The sequence below is a fragment of the Mobula hypostoma genome, chromosome 27 (assembly GCF_963921235.1).
Source record: "Mobula hypostoma chromosome 27, sMobHyp1.1, whole genome shotgun sequence".
Taxonomy (NCBI): Eukaryota; Metazoa; Chordata; class Chondrichthyes; order Myliobatiformes; family Myliobatidae; genus Mobula; species Mobula hypostoma.
The window spans coordinates 15,151,724-15,170,323 of NC_086123.1; the positions used below are offsets into that span (position 1 = coordinate 15,151,724).

The 18,600-nt window shown below is 42.5% G+C and overlaps 1 protein-coding gene across 1 annotated transcript in view; it reads right to left on the reverse strand.

Moving 5' to 3' along the window:
- Window positions 1-6,957, reverse strand: part of dhx37 (DEAH (Asp-Glu-Ala-His) box polypeptide 37) — a 40,922-nt gene extending 33,965 nt beyond the window's left edge. The window contains exons 1-4 of the mRNA XM_063034527.1: window positions 6,889-6,957; window positions 6,055-6,183; window positions 4,077-4,246; window positions 3,042-3,154 (exon numbers count right to left, since the gene is read on the reverse strand). Of these exons, the coding sequence (XP_062890597.1) occupies window positions 3,042-3,154; window positions 4,077-4,246; window positions 6,055-6,166 (395 nt within the window). The 5' untranslated portion in view covers window positions 6,167-6,183; window positions 6,889-6,957. The remainder of the gene's footprint in view (window positions 1-3,041; window positions 3,155-4,076; window positions 4,247-6,054; window positions 6,184-6,888) is intronic.
- Window positions 6,958-18,600: the final 11,643 nt, after the last annotated feature.

Consider the following 18,600-nt stretch of genomic DNA (forward strand, 5'->3'; position numbering starts at 1 on the left):
TGGTACAGGGTTCTGAGTTGGATGATCAGCCATGATCACACTGAATGGTGGTGCAGGCTCGAAGGGCCGAATGGCCTACTCCTGCACCTATTTTCTATGTTTCTATGACCCAAGGTTGGGAACCCCTGAGGTAGATGGTGTAAAATCAATTTATAAAATGTAGTAACTAAATATAATGCAACCTCAATACAATGAGATTGTAAATGGTTTTGGATATACCACACGATTATTATAGAAACATAGAAACATAGAAAATAGGTGCAGGAGTAGGCCATTTGGCCCTTTGAGCCTGCACCGCCATTTATTATGATCATGGCTGATCATCCAACTCAGAACCCCGCCCCAACCTTCCCTCCATACCCCCTGACCCCTGTAGCCACAAGGGCCATATCTAACTCCCTCTTAAACATAGCCAATGAACTGGCCTCAACAGTTTGCTGTGGCAGAGAATTCCACAGATTCACCACTCTCTGTGTGAAGAAGTTTTTCCTAATCTCGGTCCTAAAAGGCTTCCCCTCTATCCTCAAACTGTGACCCCTCATTCTGGACTTCCCCAACATCGGGAACAATCTTCCTGCATCTAGCCTGTCCAATCCCTTTAGGATCTTATACGTTTTATGTCCCCAAAAATGGATAAATGCTAGTATCATTTACAGGGTAGGTGTTAAACTTGTCTCCTGACAGTACATTATGTTGAGGTCATATTATGTATGGCACCCCATTTATAAGTTGCAGGATAGACATCAAATTGTCAGCACCTATACACTAGTTTCCTTAGCCAAGAATGTTTTTTGGCAAAATAAGATACAAAATTGCTGGACAAATGTGTTCAGATTTACATTCTTCTCAAATTAGTATAAAATTGTCCAAATCACAGCCAGTAGAATCTTGGAGATCTTCAATTAAAATAAATGAAACAAGTAGAATATCAGAAATAAATGGTGCCAAATGAAGAAGTGGCTAAAAACATAAAAACATTATTACTATTTCAGAATGTGAAGACGAATGGAAAGAACTGCTTTATGCCATCTACAAATAGTGCTCCTGAAATTGAACATTCCTGTAAAAGCCCAATTCTGCAAGTGACAATTCATGGGGAATTCTAGCATAAATTAGAAGGCAGACTGTGATCTCAAGTTTACAAATTAATAAACAAAAGCAAAATTGCTTTTCGAAACTTAATTATGTTCTATCTGGCAGATTATACAGTGCCTTGAAAAAGTATTCAGCCCCTAAAACTATTTTCACATTTTACTGTCCCATTTTCTAAATTTGAAGTACATTAAAATAAGATATTTTGAGCAAATCTGCAAAACATAATGCAATATGGTAAAGCAAAAGAAAAATTCCAAAACCTGTCAATTTACTAAAAATTTAAAATCAAAATTGTGAGGCTGAAAAAGTATTCATCCCCTTTGTAATTACTATGCTATCTTTCCTCAGGTGCAATACTATATATTACCTGACCAACTCACCCAATTTGTTGATGTAGAAAATTGGAGGGATCACCCGAATAAAGACCCCCTCTATCTGTAAGGTCCAACAGTATGGTAGATTTTCAATAGACCAAACCAAAATTAAGACAAAAGAGCATTCAAGGCAAGTCAGGGAAATTATAAGAGAGAAACACAAATCTGGGGAAGGCTACAAGACCATCTCAAAGGCACTGAACATACTGCAGAGGTCAATACAGTCCATCATGAAAAAGTGAAAAAAAAATGAAACCACAGCCACACTGCCTAGGTCAGGCCGCCCCTTTAAACTTGGTCGCCGGAGAAGAATGGCACTTGTAAGAGAGCCTACTGTGATGCCAACAGTTACCCTGAGTGAGCTGCAGAAGTCAGTGGCTACAACTGGAGACGAAGTTCACAATATCTGAGACACAGCAAAAAAAAAGAGTATTTATGGAAGAGTGGCAAGGAAGAAGTCCAAGCTTAAAAAAAAAGCATATCCTTGCCCATGAAGACTTTGTAAAGCATCAGGTAGAAAATACTATAAAGATATAGAAGAAGATCTGGTGGCTGGACCAGACAAAAGTGGAACTTTTCAGTCTCAATGGTACGTGTGGTGTAAACCTATTAGAAAAACTGGTAAGTATAACCTGCTCTTCAGACAGGTAACACCATCCCTACTTAAAATATGGTGGAGGTATTATCATGCTATGCAGATACTTTTCAGCAGCAGGGACTAGAAATTTGGTTAGGATTAATGGGAAGATGATTGCTGCTGAATACAGAGAGATTCTGGATTAAAAAAACCTGCTAGTCTCTACCAGAAAGCTTAAAACTAGGGAGCAGGTTCACCTTTCAGCAGGACAAAGGCCCAAAGCACACTGCCAGAGCAACCATGTAGTGGCTTCAAATGAAGAAAATTGAAGTCCTTGAGTGGCCCAGTCAGAATCCTGACCTTAACCCGGTCGGACATCTCTAGCAAGACCTCAAGATTGCTGCCTACTTTCGCAGCTCAACTAACCTGGAATTTTGAGCAATTTTGCAAGGTGGATTGGGCAGATCTTGCTCCACTACACTGTGCAAAGCTAATAGAGACGTCTCCAAAAGACTACGGGTTGTAACAACGACGACAGGTGGTTCAACTCAGTACTGAGCAAAGGGGGATGAATACTTTTGAACTGCTGACATTCAGCTTTCAAACTTCTAGTTTTCATTCTTTGCAATTTTCCCTGTTTTTTGGGGCTCTACCGTGAGAAAAGAGCACTTGATTCACAAATAAAAATTCCCAATTAACTTGATCAAAATCCCTCATTGTAATACCCATTTCTGTCAACAAAGGGTTGGGGGCTGAATGCTTTTATAAGGCTCTGCAGTAAGTGAACAGAAATCTTATGGACAACAGCCAGCCTATGTCCCTAAAGGACCAAAGGGGTGGGGGGGGGGGTGCGCAGGGGTATGTGTAAACTTTTCAGTGCATTTTGTAAACAGGCAATATTCATACGCACTCACACACAGACTTATATCATACACACATATATTTCATATATACACACATATACAATAATTATCTTAAAATAACAAACAACATACAGCTTAGTCTGGTACAAGCGTTCTCCGATGCCTATTTTTGAGGTAGTGTAGAAAAGTTTCATCTCTGACTCTGAGACCTGACATTCTGCAAGTTTGCTCAGAATTTCTTTCCTCTGTGAAGAAATATGGAAATTAATTGAAAGGGCAACAGCACAAAATTATACAGAATGCAATAAGTCAGAACAATTCCCTTTTTTTGTACTCACCATTAATTCACTCAGAGACAGAATGCTAACTGCCACTTGTTACAATTAGTAAGGTTGTTTAATGGTGCTTAAGGGGATTGAGCTTTTTTTTAATTAAGCAATAAATTTTCAATTAAAAGAAACCTGGAAATTTGGAGGGTTAGATCAAAATGCTTTTAAAAAAAAGAGAAAATCTGCAGATGCTGCAAATAGCAACACACACAAAATGCTGGAGGAACTCAGCAGGCCAGGCAGCATCTTTGGAAAAGAGTACAGTCGACGTTTCTGGCTGAGGATCTTCGGTAGGAAATTCTTTGCAATCTCAGTCTGGATCAAAGTGCAAGGAAGGCAGACTCCGACTATCTAGCAACCCACGGAAGGAGCAGCACCAGTTGGGTCCAGGTCAGATCTTCCACCTGCCTCAGGGGAACTTTTTTGTTGAAAAAACTTTTCTTAGAATATTATCCTTAAAAAGCTTTGCTAAGACTGATTGTTGGTTTAAAAAAATAGCTGAAATGCATCTTGTGGATGTTGCAGATCTTGGCAAGTGAGGTTGTCAATACTGAAGGACATTGATCACCTTACTTCACCTGAGCTATAGCTACCAATAGACTCATTTTGTCAGCCATAAAGGGCCTCCAGCCGAGAGCCACAGATTCCAAGGATTTGACACAGTTCAGCTTTACAAGATTGCAGGCTAACTTGCTTCTCCTCAGGGAGGTAGTCTCTAAAATTTCAGGTCATTGTGTATTTTTAAAAAAACACAATCAAAAATAAAGTTGCACAATATGGATCTTAAGTGAAATCAATGTTAAGTAGGGCTTAGTATTTAATATTGAACATGGTTAACCTGAACTTTCTTTTTCTTCTGCTCCAATATTTTCTCCAGCTGCTTCCTTCTCTTCTTGCTCAGAGGTTGCTTTGGTGCTGGAACTTCTTTGTTCACCTGCTTCTTTTTTGCTCTTTTTGCAGGTAATACCAGGGCATTACACTCATCAACTCCTTTTAAGGTAATCCCATCTGCAAAAGCACAGCCGGTTTTAAAACTTCATTCAAGTCTGATCAGCAGCAAGCATATAGAGTCACACCGCACAACTAGGGAATAACCAAATGCAAAAACAAATTACATCAAGAATCTTTTTGTAATAGTTATCAATCTGTCTGGAAATGATCACCTACACTTAAATTTTGAGAGGGAGAGACAGAGGTATCCAGCATGCGACTCCTCATGCTTATCTTTACAAACAGTCATTTCTTAATCTGTTCACAAAATTATCACTGTAATTCTCTCAATTTTAAAACTCAGCTCCTATACATACAATGACCTGACAACTCCATGTTATGTAAACTGCACAAGAATCTCACCATTGATTGTTACAAGAATGAGATTGCACATGCAAAGCTTTTTCCCCGGTAAAGGTGTGATAGGCATTCAACATTGCGTACACACAAAGTCATAGAGTCAAGTAGCCCGCTACACCCATCTACAGTAATCCCATTTACCCACAATAGGCCCTTGGCCTTCTATGCCTTGGCAATTCAGTTACTGTAGTTACCTACGAGTCTTGAACGCTGCAAGTATCTATTTCCATCACCTCCTCAGGTAGCACACTCAACCATCCTCCAAGAAAAAACTTCCCCTCAGACCTTCTCTAAATTTACATCTCATAATCTATTCCCTTTTGTCTTGGATGCAGGAGAAGGATTTTTACTATCTTCCCTGTCTACCTCCTCATAAGCTTAAATACTTTTCTCAGGTCACCCCTCAACCACTTGGCTTCGGGGAAAATAAACCCAGTCTATCCGGTCTCTCCCCAAAGCTGAATTGCTCCATTTCAGGTAATATCCTGGAATATCTCCCCTAGACCCTCTCAAGAACCATCACATGATGAAAATGAGTATTGTGTGTGCTACTAGGACAACTTATTAAAATTACTTTCATGAAGCATAAAGCCAGATTGAGAATTGACTCTACTGTGTCTTTGGCATGTACTTCCAGGGGCTTGATTGAAGCTGATATAGTAGAAACACTGAATCTGAGACTGGCACGTGGTTGAAAAACAATAAAGTATGATGGCCAATGTAGGAGAAAAGAGTTAGATTGATCAAAGAGTAGATCAAAAGGTTGACGCAATATTGAGGGCACAAAGGCCAGAATTGAATTGAATTGACTTTATTTCTTACATCCTTTATATGCATGAAGAGTAAAAATCTTTACATTATGTCTCTGTCTAAATGGGCAAAGCACAATTTATATTAATTTATAAATAGTATGTACAACAGGACAGTCAATATAACATAGAAATACAGTTGTATCAGCATGAATTAAATCAGTCTGATGGCCTGGTGGAAGAAGCAGTCCTGGAGCCTGTTGGTCCTGGCTTTTATGCTGCGATACTGTTTCCCGGATGGTAGCAGCTGGAACAGTTTGTGGTTGGGGTGACTCAGGTCCCCAATGATCCTTTGGACCCTTTTTACACAACTGACTTTGTAAATGTCCTGAATAGTGGGAAGTTCACACTTACAGATGCTCTGGGATGTCTGTACCACTCTCTGCAGAGTTCTGCGATTGAGGGAAGTACAGATCCCATACCAGGCAGTGATGCAGCCAATCAGGATGCGCTCAATCATGCCCCTGTAGGAAGTTCTTAGTACTGTGATGTACTAGGTTCTTTTCTGTCACTCTCATGCAATGGACAGAAAATTTTGAAGCGCATTTTCAGTTCACTGGAGTACATCAGTAAGTGGATGAAGACTGGGAGATTGTCAGTTACCTTCAGAGTAATTTCAACTTCTATTCAGCTCATTCATTATTTTCTCAAACACACCTTCCAGATCAATCTCAACCTTGACGTCGTCATCAGATTGTTTCGAACTGCATGCCACAGTACTCCCCTGAACTCGTGCCTTCCAGTTGTGCCTTTTACGCAATCTCCCCATAATTGAAAATCCACAATCTGTCACAGAGAAATGCGAATGTCAAAGCATCGGCCGAGGAGAAAGAGATGAGCAGAGAGAGCTGAAGCAACAGGTTTAGGGATGGAGGAGAGAAAGGACAGTAGGGTCCGGGGGAGCCGGGGGGTGTATGCGCGTTTGTGCTGGAAGGTTGGGAAGGAGGTGAAGGGACAATGGGTGGGAAGGCACGAAGTCCAGGGTCAGCCAGAGAATACACAAAGTCCAGATCTGAGGGAAGACACAAAGTCTGTGGTGAGAGGAAGGAGGCTGGGGGAAGGTTACAGAATCTGGGGTCAATAGAGGGAATGGGGATGGGAGTGTGTGGAGACACAGAGTCCGGGGTCAGTAGACAGGATGGAGATGGGAGTGTGTGGAGGCACTGATTCCGGGGTCAATGATGGGGATGGGAGTGTGTGGAAGCACAGAGCCCGGGGTCAATAATGGGGATGAGACACAGAGCCCAGGGTCAATAATGGGGATGAGACACAGAGCCCGGGGTCAATAATGGGGATGGGAGTGTGTGGAGGCATAGAGCCCGAGGTCAATAGAGGGGATGAGACACAGAGTACGGGGTCAGCGTGAGGGGGATGGAGACACAGAACCCGGGGTTAGTGGAGAGGGTATGGTGGTAGGGGGTGAGAGAGTGACACCGAATCCGGAGTCAATGAGGTGCAACAGTCATGTTAAAGAGAAACTGGATTGTGCACCTTTCAATCCCGATCACAGGTTTGTGTTAGGCTCTCATTCTCCACACATGTCCTCGCCGGAAGTGTCTGCTGGTACCTCGTAAATTGATTCCGACCGGAATCCACGGCCGTGAAGCCGTTCCGGCAAACAAAGCGGCCGAGGGTGAGAGTGAGCCACCAGACAACACAACGCAACCTTGAGAGGGAGCTTGAAACCTGGAAAGATACTGAGGCTACATACGCAAAAAGCTGGAGGCCAGGCAGCATCTATGGGGAAAAAAAGTAGAGTTAACGTTTCGGGCCGAGACACTTTGTGTGTGCTGCTTGGATTTACAACATCTGCAGATTTTCTCTTGGTTTGTGATACTGTGGCCACACACACACACGAGAGAGATATCAAACTTCTCAACTTTTGTTCTTAAAGATTCATTTGAATGTTCTTCCAATGAGGAACTGCTTTATCTACCATGTAAAATTAAAAAATTACCAGATACTTTTCATTGGACACATGACCACATCTTTTCCCCTTCAGAAACTAATATTCAATGTCCGGTACTCCATTCAAAAAACTAAAGAAATAAAATTCAGCTAAGAGCTGTCACTAAGGAGCTCCCGACTGCCTATATGAAGAATGAGCTGAGCTTTTATAAATTGAATTTAACCTTATTTCAAAAAGATTTATGCTCCACAAAAGAGGTGCCAGATGATTGGTGGAGAGTCAATGCTGTACCTTTACTAAAGAAGAACAGCAGGGATAAGATGGGTAATTTCAGGCCAGTGAATCTAACATCCCGGGCAGAAGAGATTTTTTAAAAATTCTGAGGGACAGGATTAATCTGCACTTGTAGAAACACTAATTGTCCAGGAATGCTTAGTGTGGGGAGATCCTGTCCGAATAATTGAATTTTTCGAGGAGGTGATAAGTAATGCAGCTGTGTACTCTACCTGGACTTTAGTAAGGCCTTTGGTAAATTTCAGCAAGGGAGAACATTATAGGATCCAAGGCAATCTGGCACATTGCATTGGAAATTGGCATGATGATTGGCAGAGGGAGGTGATCAGTTTTGTATTTGAAAGCCTGTGCCATTTAGCGCTCTGCAGAAACTGGTGATGGGATCCTTGAGGTTTGTTATGTTCATTAATGATCTGGGTGTTAAAGGGAAAGGTACAGTTCTCACTTTTGCAAATGAAATAAAAATTGCTGGTATTTGTGATAAAGGCCACAGATTATTTGAACAAAAAATTGACAAGTAGAATTTAATATTTTAAAAATCTGAGATGATACAGTTGTGGAGGACTAATATGGCTAGGATATTTGCACAGAATGAATGGTCTACATGGTCCCCTGACGGCCACAGCACAGCACAGAAGGTGGTGAAAGAAGCATATAGAACGATTGCTTTCATTTGCCAAGACACAAGAGTGGAGAGGTTTTTGTATAACTATCTGAAACATTTGCCAGCCACAGCTGGAGTCTGTGGGCAGTTTTGGATTCCACGCTATACCATCATTGTACTGGAGGGTACAGAGGAGATCCACTGATCCGACCACTAAGCACACCTTTCCCTACCCCCCCCCACCCCATACTCCACTTTCCTTTGGGATCGCTCTCTGCGTGACTCCCTTGTCCCTCCCCACTGATTACCCTCCTGGCACTTATCCCTGCAAGTAGGGCAAGTGCCACACCTACCCCCTACATCCACTCCCTCACCATATTCAGGGCCCCACACAGTCCGTCCAGGTGAGGCGATAGCTGCTAGTCTCTCAGGTTTCTCTATTGTATTTGGTGCTCCAGGTGTGGCCTCCTCTAGTTGGTGCAACTCAACGTAGATTGCGGGACTTTGAACTTCAAACTTTGAATCTCGGGGAGTAGATGGTAACATATATGTACTTTGATAATAAGTTTACTTAGACTTTGACATGACAGTCAACAGCCGCCTCTACGGGCACGATGAGGCCACTCTCAGACTAGAGGACCAATATCTCATCTTCTGGGTAGCCTCCAATCTGATGGTATGAACATTAATCTCTCTATGTTATGGCAATTTCTCACCCACTTCTTCCTTTTTCCATTCCCCAATCTGTACCTGTTTCACCCCTTCTCCTCATCCGCCCATCATCTCACTGTGGTGCCCCTCCTCCTTCCCTTTCTTCCACGGTCCGCTGTCCTATCAGATCCCTTCTTCTTCGGCCCTTTACCTCTTTGGCCTATCACCTCCCAGCTTCTTACTTCATCGCCCCCCCTCACCTGGCAGCTTGTACTCCTTCCCCTCCCTCCTCCTTCTTATTCTGACTTCTGCTCCCTTCCTTTCCGGTCCCAGCTCGAAACGTCGACTGTTCATTCCCCTCCATAGATGCTGCCCGGCTTGCTGAGTTCCTCCAGCATTTTGCGTGTGTAACTCAAGATTTCCAGCATCTGCAGAACCTCTTGCCTTTATAATTCACTAGGGTATTGTTTGGTATGGAGCATTTCAGTTATGAGGGGAGACTGGATAGGCCGTTTTCCTTGGGATTGAGAAGGCTGAGGGGGATGCTGATACAGAATTACAAATCAGGGCAGACAGTTGGAAACATTTTTTCCGACCGGTGGTATCTTAAAAAAAAAAGGCAATGGTTTAAGATAAGTGCTAGAGATTTATAGAGCATATGGGTAATTTTCCTTTTACCCAGAGGATGGTTGAAACTTGGATTGCAATGCCTGAGGGAGTAGTGGAGGCAGGCACTTTCAGAATAAATATTTTGACGAGCAACTAAATTCAAGGGTGTGGGGTGACTGCTGGAAAATGGGATATGTAAAAGAAGTACTTATTGGCTGGCATGGAACCCGGTGGGCCAAGGGGGTCTTTCCCTCCTATATGGTTCTATGAATATTTCATCAATCAAAATGCAGGGAGGTTAGAATAGAAATTCAGTTGTCAATATGCTCACACGGTTATAAAGTTTTCAAATGTTTTTATTGTGAAGCAACACCAGCTTAACCACAACTGACAATGTCCTAAAGTACAAAGCTTCTTTTTCTTTTCTTACATGGTTATAAAGTGATTTATTTGGTCGTGTATTATGAATAAAGTACTTGAGTAGAAAGCTCCTTTTACGAACACAGGAAATAGTGCGAATGCTGGAAATCCAAAGCAACACGCACAAAATGCTGGTGGAACTCAGCAGGTCAGGCAACATCCATGGAAATGACGTTTCGGGCCGAGAACCTTTGTCAGAACTGGAAAGGAAGGGGGAAGATGGCAGAATTAAAAGGTGGGAGGAGGGGAAGGAGTACAAGCTAGCAAGTGATAGGTGAAGTCAGGTGCGTTTTAGTTTAGTTGGACATTTACACAAATTTTTTTTGAAGGTGTTGCATCCTCAGATATTTTGTTGATGATAGACTGCTTCAAGTTGAACACAAATATAATTTCAGACTACTTGTATCATGTAGGAATTTGGAGAAACAAGAAATTAACTTTTATTGAGTATAATGTGTTTAATTACATAATGGTGCTGATGCTTTGCAATAGTTCAACTCAGCTAAAAGTAGTTTGTTGATCATTTTCATTTGTACTCAGTGTCTGAGGCTTCTCGCTTCAGTGCCAACAATAACCAGGCAGCATTGATGGATTCCAGTTGCCCTGATACCATTTCTCCACGGCCTGGTGAGTCCTTTCACCATGCTCGTCACTTACAGTGCCGAGATTTGCAGGGGAAAATCTAAATGGGAGTGCAGAAAATGTATCTTTAGTGACATGTTGCACTTCATGGTTTTGCATGCTTGAAGCATTTTGTCAGCCAGATGCAAGTTGTTTGGTGCTCTGTAGTTACCAAGAAAATTTTCAGCAACATCCTTGAATGCCCTCCATGTGATTTTCTCCCGTCCCACTAGAAATTCTTTGAATTGCGTGTCATTGATGACCCGTTTGATTTGTGGACCAACAAAAATGCCTTCCTTAATCTTGGCATCAGTTATCTTAGGAAGCACCAGTCTCAAATATCGAAATCCTTCACTGAGATATATAGCCTTTCTAAAACCTGTCCTGCTATGCAGTATCCACCCTGCCTGAGCTTGCCTGGACAAGATAGAAAACTTTTCAGCTTACATTGTGGGCAACATTTTAATTGACTTGAATTATGAATTGAAATAACAAATATAGGAAGTTTTTTAAAAAGTGGTGCATGATAGGGAAATTTCATGGCGCTTTTCATGATTAACTGCAAAATCCATAAGATACACCCTAAAGTGTTCAGGAAGCAAAATATTCAGTATCCAGTGTTACTAGTTCAATTAGTTTGACACAAGATTATGGGCCAAAGGGCCTGTTCCTGTATTGTATCCTAATACTCACAACACACTGGAGAAACTCAGCAGGTCGGGCAGCATCCATGGAAATGATCAGTCAACGTTTCAGGCTGGAACCCTTCATCAGGACTGAAGAGGGAAGGGGCAGAGGCCCTATAAAGAAGGTGGGGGGTGGGTGGGAAGGAGAAGGCTGGTAGGTTCCAGGTGAAAAACCAGTAAGGGGAAAGAAAAAGGGGTGGGGGAGGGGACAGGCAGGAAAGGTGAAGAAGGAATAGGGGAAAGCACAACGGGTAGGAGAAGTAGGTGGAACCATGAGGGAAGTTGTAGGCAGGCGGGGGAGGGGGCAGAGTGAAACTGGGATGGGGGAAGTGAATTACTGGAAGTTGGAGAATTCAATGTTCATGCCAAGGGGCTGGAGACTACCTAAACGGTATATGAAGTGTTGCTCCTCCAACCTGAGTTTAGCCTCATCATGGCAGTAGAGGAGGCCATGTATGGAGATATCTGAATGGGAATGTGAAGCAGAGTTGAAGTGGGTGGCAACCGGGAGATCCTGGCTGTTGTGGCGGACGGAGCGGAGGTGCTTGACGAAGCGGTCAAGCACCTAATATTCTAATTCTGTATTCTAATATGTCCTAAGCTTTTAGTGTCATTCAATACCGCAATATGGATGTACATTTGTCATATTGAGTGAATTTTTGTGTATTTTCCGACTTTAATTCCTGAATGACCCTGCCCTCCACCTGTGAATAAGCACATCACGTAACACTGCAATGGTGGTCACACTTCTAAGTGAACAGTGCAGTTTTGGTGCTGGCCATTTTAAAACCATGGCTTCAGGAGAAATAGGGCCAGTAAAACCTGCTGGTGTTGTGACCAAAAATAATCTGACATTCTTCAGAGCAGTGAGACTGGAAATAATGCTGAAGTGAGTTTTGCATGCTACTGCTGACACCATCCGGGGGAGCCTTATGTCAGTAAAATGGGCAAACAAGAAGTCAGAAGCCAAAGATCTTGAGAGCACAATGCTGTTCCGGATTGAACTGGTTTTCAAATGTTTGGAACTTAAGTAAAGCATTCCTGAGCAGTTACTGTAGTTAAAAACATATTCAAAATGTGCTGTGAGGATTTAGTATTGTGCTATTCAAACGTGAGTAATTTTAGAGACAAAATATTCAACCTGAAAAAGAGAGGCTGTGAAATATTTTCAAAATGACTGAGCCCAAGGAAATTCAACTAATCCCTTATCTGTGGGACCAGAAGAGATTTGGTAAGTCTTCGAGGGATGCCTGTCTGCAGATTTTGTGAGGCATTGGATATAATTTTCTTCTGGAAAGGATCAGGAAGCAGAGCATTTCATAAAGATATTGTGAGAAATTTCAATGTATGAGATGAAAGATTTCTTACTTTTTAATCAAAAAAAATGTGCCAATGATTTCAAAATCTCCATCCCCCTAGTTATTAATCTTTCTCCAGGGAAATAGATCTTTCCAGTCATTCAGACAGTGAGTCCCTTAATTTTGTACGCTGCAATTAGATCTGCCATTACCCTTCCCTGTTCTGAAGATAACTTTCCCAGGTTATCCAATCAAACCTCCCAGATGAAATTCTCTGATTCTGGTTATATCCCCACAGATCTCCGGACCTTGTATTTCCGCAACTATCTTGTAGTAATGTGTGAAACAATAATTACATAATGTTCAAACTGTGGCCTAATCAGTGGTTAAGGCAGTCCTAACATAACCAACACACATAAGAGTTGCTGGTGAACACAGCAGGCCAGGCAGCATCTCTATGAAGAGGTACAGTTGATGTTTTGGGTGGAGACCCTTCGTCAGGACTAACTGAAAGAAGAGCTAGCTAACATAATCACTTTTTTTTGTATATTCTGTGTCTAAGGTTATTTAGAGACAAAGATCCCATGTGCCTTTCTACACGTCTTGCTATCTTCAGGGATCTGTGGACACACATTTCAAGGTGCTGCTGTTCGTCTCAATGTGATACTGCTGCCTTCCCCATTCCAAAATATGTTTCACACTTCAGCGGATTAAAGTCGATTCCTCACTTTCCCATTTAACTGGCAAGTCCACTAATACACAGTGAAAGGTTCTGATGAGAGGTCAGTGGACTGAAATATTCACCTCGCTTCTCTCTCTCCATAGATTCTGCTCAGCCTGTTGAGTATATAGAGTATTTTCTGTTTTTATTTCTGATTTCCAGCATCTGGAATATTTTATTTTTGCATTGAAACTGGCCTCTGGTCTACAGTCTTCATCATCTACAATCAATTTTTACATCTTTTGCGAACTTCTTCATGGCCACTGCAACCTGAGAAACAAGTTATCTAGTACTGAACCACGTGGAATCCCATTGCCCACTCCTTTCCACTCCCACTGAGCACCAGGCAGTTATAGAATTCAACATGCCTCTTCCCCGGAATATGACTGGCTTTTCACTTTCCTGACCAAGTAAGGAGAGAAAATCTGCAGATGCTGGAAATCCAAAATGTCGACTGTACCTTTTTCCATAGATGCTGCCTGGCTTGCTGAGTTCCTCAGCATTTTCTGTGTGTTAAACAATTTCAAGTTCCTGTGTGTCAATGTCTCTGAGGATCTAACCTGGTTCCAACATATTGATGCAGCTATAAGGAAGGCAAGACAGCAGTTATAGTTCATCAGGAGTTTGATGAGATTTGGTTTGTTGCCTGAAATACTTGAAAACTTCTACAGATGTACTACGGAGAGCATTCTGACTGGCTGCAACATCATCTGGTATGGGGGGTGGGGTGTGCTGCTGCACAGGATTGCAGTAAGCTGCAGAGAATTGTAAAATTACTCAGCTACATCATGGGTACTAGCCTCCATGGTATCCAAGACATCTTCATGGAGAGGTGCCTCAGAAAAGCAGCTTCCATCATTGAGGACCCCCACCACCCAGGACATGCCCTCTTCTCATTGCTACCATCAGGAAGGAGGTACAGAAGCCTGAAGGCACACACTCAGCGATTCAGGAACAGCTGCTTCCCCTCTGCCATCCAATTTCTAAATGGACATTGAATCCATGAAAACTAACTCACTACTCTATTTAAATTTCTGTTTTTGCACTACTTACCTTATCTCTTTAATACACACACACACACACACACACACACACATCACACATACACATATATTTTTACAGTATATGTGTGTGTGTATATATATGTATGTCTATGTGTGTGTGTGCATAGGTGCAAGCTGTATGGGTGCTAATGCCCTTCCCTTGGACAAGATCGGTGCAGTGGAGAGGGGAGACTTGCAGCATGGGCAACTGCTGGTCTTCCATTCAACCTTGCCCAGGCCTGCGCCCTGGAAACCTTCCAAGGCGCACATCCGTGGTCTCATGAGACTAACGGATGCCTTTATTATTATTATCATGCACATCATTGTAATCCTGTCACAAAGTTAACATATTTCATGACAGATGCCGGTGATATTAAACTTGATTCTGATCCTGATTCTGATTTGGTATAGTCGCTGCTGGCCTCCAATCCCCCATGAGTTTGTGGTTTCTGATTTCCCATGAGCTCTTCCCATTTCCTAGGTTGGCACAGAAATGTGCGAATCCTTGCTCATTGAGGGAGAGGCTTTCAGATCTCAGTTGCTACTGAAGTTTATGTGGTGTTCCAAAGATCTACCAGATCTGTGTTATTTCGGCCACCATTTTGGATGACACCATTGATTACTCTGGGGGTATTAGGTACTTGTAACTTCCAGGGAGTACAGCATAATTCCTGCATGCTCCTGTGAAAAGTCTTTTATTGATAATTGGATTCCATATTCTTAAATTTCCTACAGTTTTACATATTCTGTGATACGTTATAGTCATAGCACATATTCTGTTATTCCAGATTTTAACCAGAGTTAATGTACTTGAATTACTGTTTGCAGTAGAACATGCAGTTGGTTTTCTATTTCAGTCTCATTAAAGACCTTATCTCCATGGCAACATGCGAACTGCAGTTTGAGGTGCACAGGTAGCTTTACTGGTGGGAGATGTCTTATTCCCTTGCAGGTAAATGGAAACACTACCAGGATTGGTTCACTATGCTTCTAATTATAAAGGGCTTCATTGTTTTTGTAGCTGTTGATGCTTTGTGAATTGATAAAATATTGACCTTCCTTTTCTTGGCTATAAAATTAATGAGTGTGTGAGATATGCTTAGAACAATATCAGTAGAAAATAATTTCTGCCTTATTTCCTTTGCATGCATTATCATTTCCCCAGGGTTACAGTAGTCCTCATGAACTAAGTCTTTTAATATTTTGTTTTGTCATTTATTTGACTGTAAAGAGCATAGGCAATTAGAACAGGAGGCCACTTGGCCTCTCAAACTAGTTCCTATATTGCAACACTCACAACACGCGGGAGGAACTCAGCAGGTCGGGCAGCATCCATAGAAACGATTAGGCAACGTTTCGGACCGGAACCATTCTTCAGGACTGAAGAGGGAAGGGGCAGAGGCCCTATAAAGAAGGTGGGGGAGGGTGGGAAGGAGAAGGCTGGTAGGTTCCAGGTGAAAAACCAGTAAGGGGAAAGATAAAGGGGTGGGGGAGGGGAAGCAGGGAGGTGATAGGCAGGAAAGGCCTGGAACCTACCAGCCTTCTCCTTCCCACCCTCCCCCCACCTTCTTTATAGGGCCTCTGCCCCTTCCCTCTTCAGTCCTGACGAAGGGTTCCGGCCCGAAACGTTGACTGATCGTTTCCACGGATGCTGCCCGACCTGCTGAGTTCCTCCAGCGTGTTGTGAGTGTTGCTTTGACCCCAGCATCTGCAGATTATTTTGTGTTTAGTTTCTATATTCAACAGTTTATGGCTGATTTTCTACCTTGAATTTATGGGACATGAAAATAAACAGATCTTTTGAGTAAGCAGAGAGTTTAAAAAAAAATAAAATTAAAAAAAAAAATATATATATATATCAGGGATCATCAGAACTAGAGACCCAGAGAAAAGTTCAAATCCCTCCATGGTAGTTGTGAACTCCAACTTCAGATTGATAATCTAGTATTTTAGAAGTGTCTTATTACTGACGATCAAAAACTTATTAGATTACAGCACAAATCCATTTGGTTATGTGAAGAAGAAATCTGTCACACTTGCTCAGTCTAGCCTTTTACCGACTCCAGAACCAGAACAGTGTGATTGACCCATTAAATGACTAATTGCACCACTCAGTTGTATCAAAATCAGTATTTTAATTCAGAGAAAGAATAAAACCAGACATATCACTGAACACCAATTCAGGCTCTGAACTTAGATGCAGCAAGTTTTCTCTCGGCCCAGTTAATACCGTAAAAATTCCCTACATAAACATTGGGGAATCGGTGTCTAAACTGAGAGATCTGTCCCAAAGGTTAGTCAAGCCACAGTTTGTTGTCATTGCAGGAATAACATCATGCCTACAGACAATGTGCTGAGCTCCACCATTAAAATCCTCACCTACTTCTTTCCCACTGGCAGGTTAGTCCATTCTGAGGAGATGAAACACTGTCATGGAGAAGGGGACAAGAAATCACAAGGCATCAGGTCAAAAACAGTTGAGGAAATGACTTCCCTATTACCTTTCCTCAACCAGCTTGACCTTGGTGTAAGGTAAGTTGCAGAAACTATAATCGGGAGAAATAGCAGTGACCTGAACAAGGTGGATTTGATCAGAGAAGCCAGCATGGATTTATTTAAGGTAAGCTAACTGAATAGAGCTTTTCTCTGATGAAATAGTAGAAAGGCTAGTTAACGGAAATGCATTATCTACAGTCTTCCAAAGGGCATTTGATAAGGTGCCATATAATAGGCTTGTCTTCAAAACTGAAGGCTTTGAAGCAAGGAGGTTACAGCAATGTGGATAGAAAATTGACCAAGGAATATAAAAGAGAGTCCCTTGCCTCATTTTCACACTGAAAACTTGTTCCATTGTGTTGTGCCCTCTAAGAGGACCACAACCTTGGCATGGTTTGGAGGCTTGCATGCCTCAGTGACCCGGTGCGCTATGCTGGCTGGAGACAGGGCTTTATATTTGCCTCTTGGTAGGGTCACCCTTGCCAAACAAGTTAAAGGCTGAGTGTGGTCCATCGGTCCTCCAGGTTCGAGGGTTCAGCTCAGGGCTAAAACAGAATTGTTACGGAAAAAAAGCAATGAAGAATCCTTCTGCATCTGAGTGGGACGGTATTCCTGAGTCTCTACCTGGGGCTTGCATGACTGACAGTGGTGAAAACCAAGAGGAAGCTACTGACACGATGAAGGAAGCTCTGAACACCACCAGAGATCAAGGACCTTCATTGCTGCCCTAAACGCCTGTGGTGTAACGAGCAGTAAAGAAAATAAAATTGTGTTGTGTGGCATTTTTCAGTAGCACCAAAGGCATGTACCATCACAATGAGTGATATTATAGCCCAGCTTCCGCCTGTTCTACTGTTGCAATTAAACTGAAGGAGCAACAGAGTTGGGGTAAGGAGCCATATTAAGAACAGCTCCAAGCAAGCCTAGAAGTGAGGTGCTAATTTGGTGTAGTTGAAACACTGAATTAAATACAAGCTAATAAGCAGAAACATTATGCAGTCCCACCAATGAAGACGCGGATGCTTTTCATTGACTGCACGTGAATACTTGCGGAACCCATTATCATCATCGTTCTGTGCCGTGTTGTATGACATCATCATTCTGCGCCGTGTTGTATGATGTAGGCGATCATGGTCTCATGACCATGATTGTTCTTGGCAAACTTTTCTGCAGAAGTGGTTTGCTATTGCCTTCTTCTGGCCGGTGTCTTTACAAGATGGGTGACATCAGCCATTCTCAATACTCTTCGGAGATTGTCTCCCTGGTGTCAGTGGTCGCATAACCAGGGCTTGTGATATGTAGCAGCTGCTCATACGACCTTCCACCACAGGCTTCCGTGGCTTTATGTAACCCTGATCGAGAGGGCTAAGCGGGTGCTACATCTTGCCCAAGGGTGACCTGCAGGCTAGCGGAGGGAAGGAGCGCCTTACATCTCCTATGGTAGAGATGTATCTCCACCCTTCCACCTGCTATAGGATGAATCGTCTGAAAAATTCTCTGCCTAAGCTATTCCAACAGCACCTCCAAACCCTCAACCTCTATCACCTACAAAGGATAAGTGCAGCAGGTGCAGAGGAACACCACCACTTACAAGTTACACATACTGACATAGAAATACTGTATATCAGTGTTCAGTCATTGTAACTCATCCTAATACTGGAACTCCCTTCCCAGCGGGATTGTAGAAGATTAAAAAGTGGCCCATCATATCTTCTCATGGGTAAATAAGGATGTCCAAGAGGACCACTAGCTTGTCACGGTTTGGAGGCTTGCATGTCTCAATGACCCAGAGAGCTATGCTGGCTGGAGTCAGGGCTTTATGCTTTGGCTCTTGGTAGGGTCACCCATGCC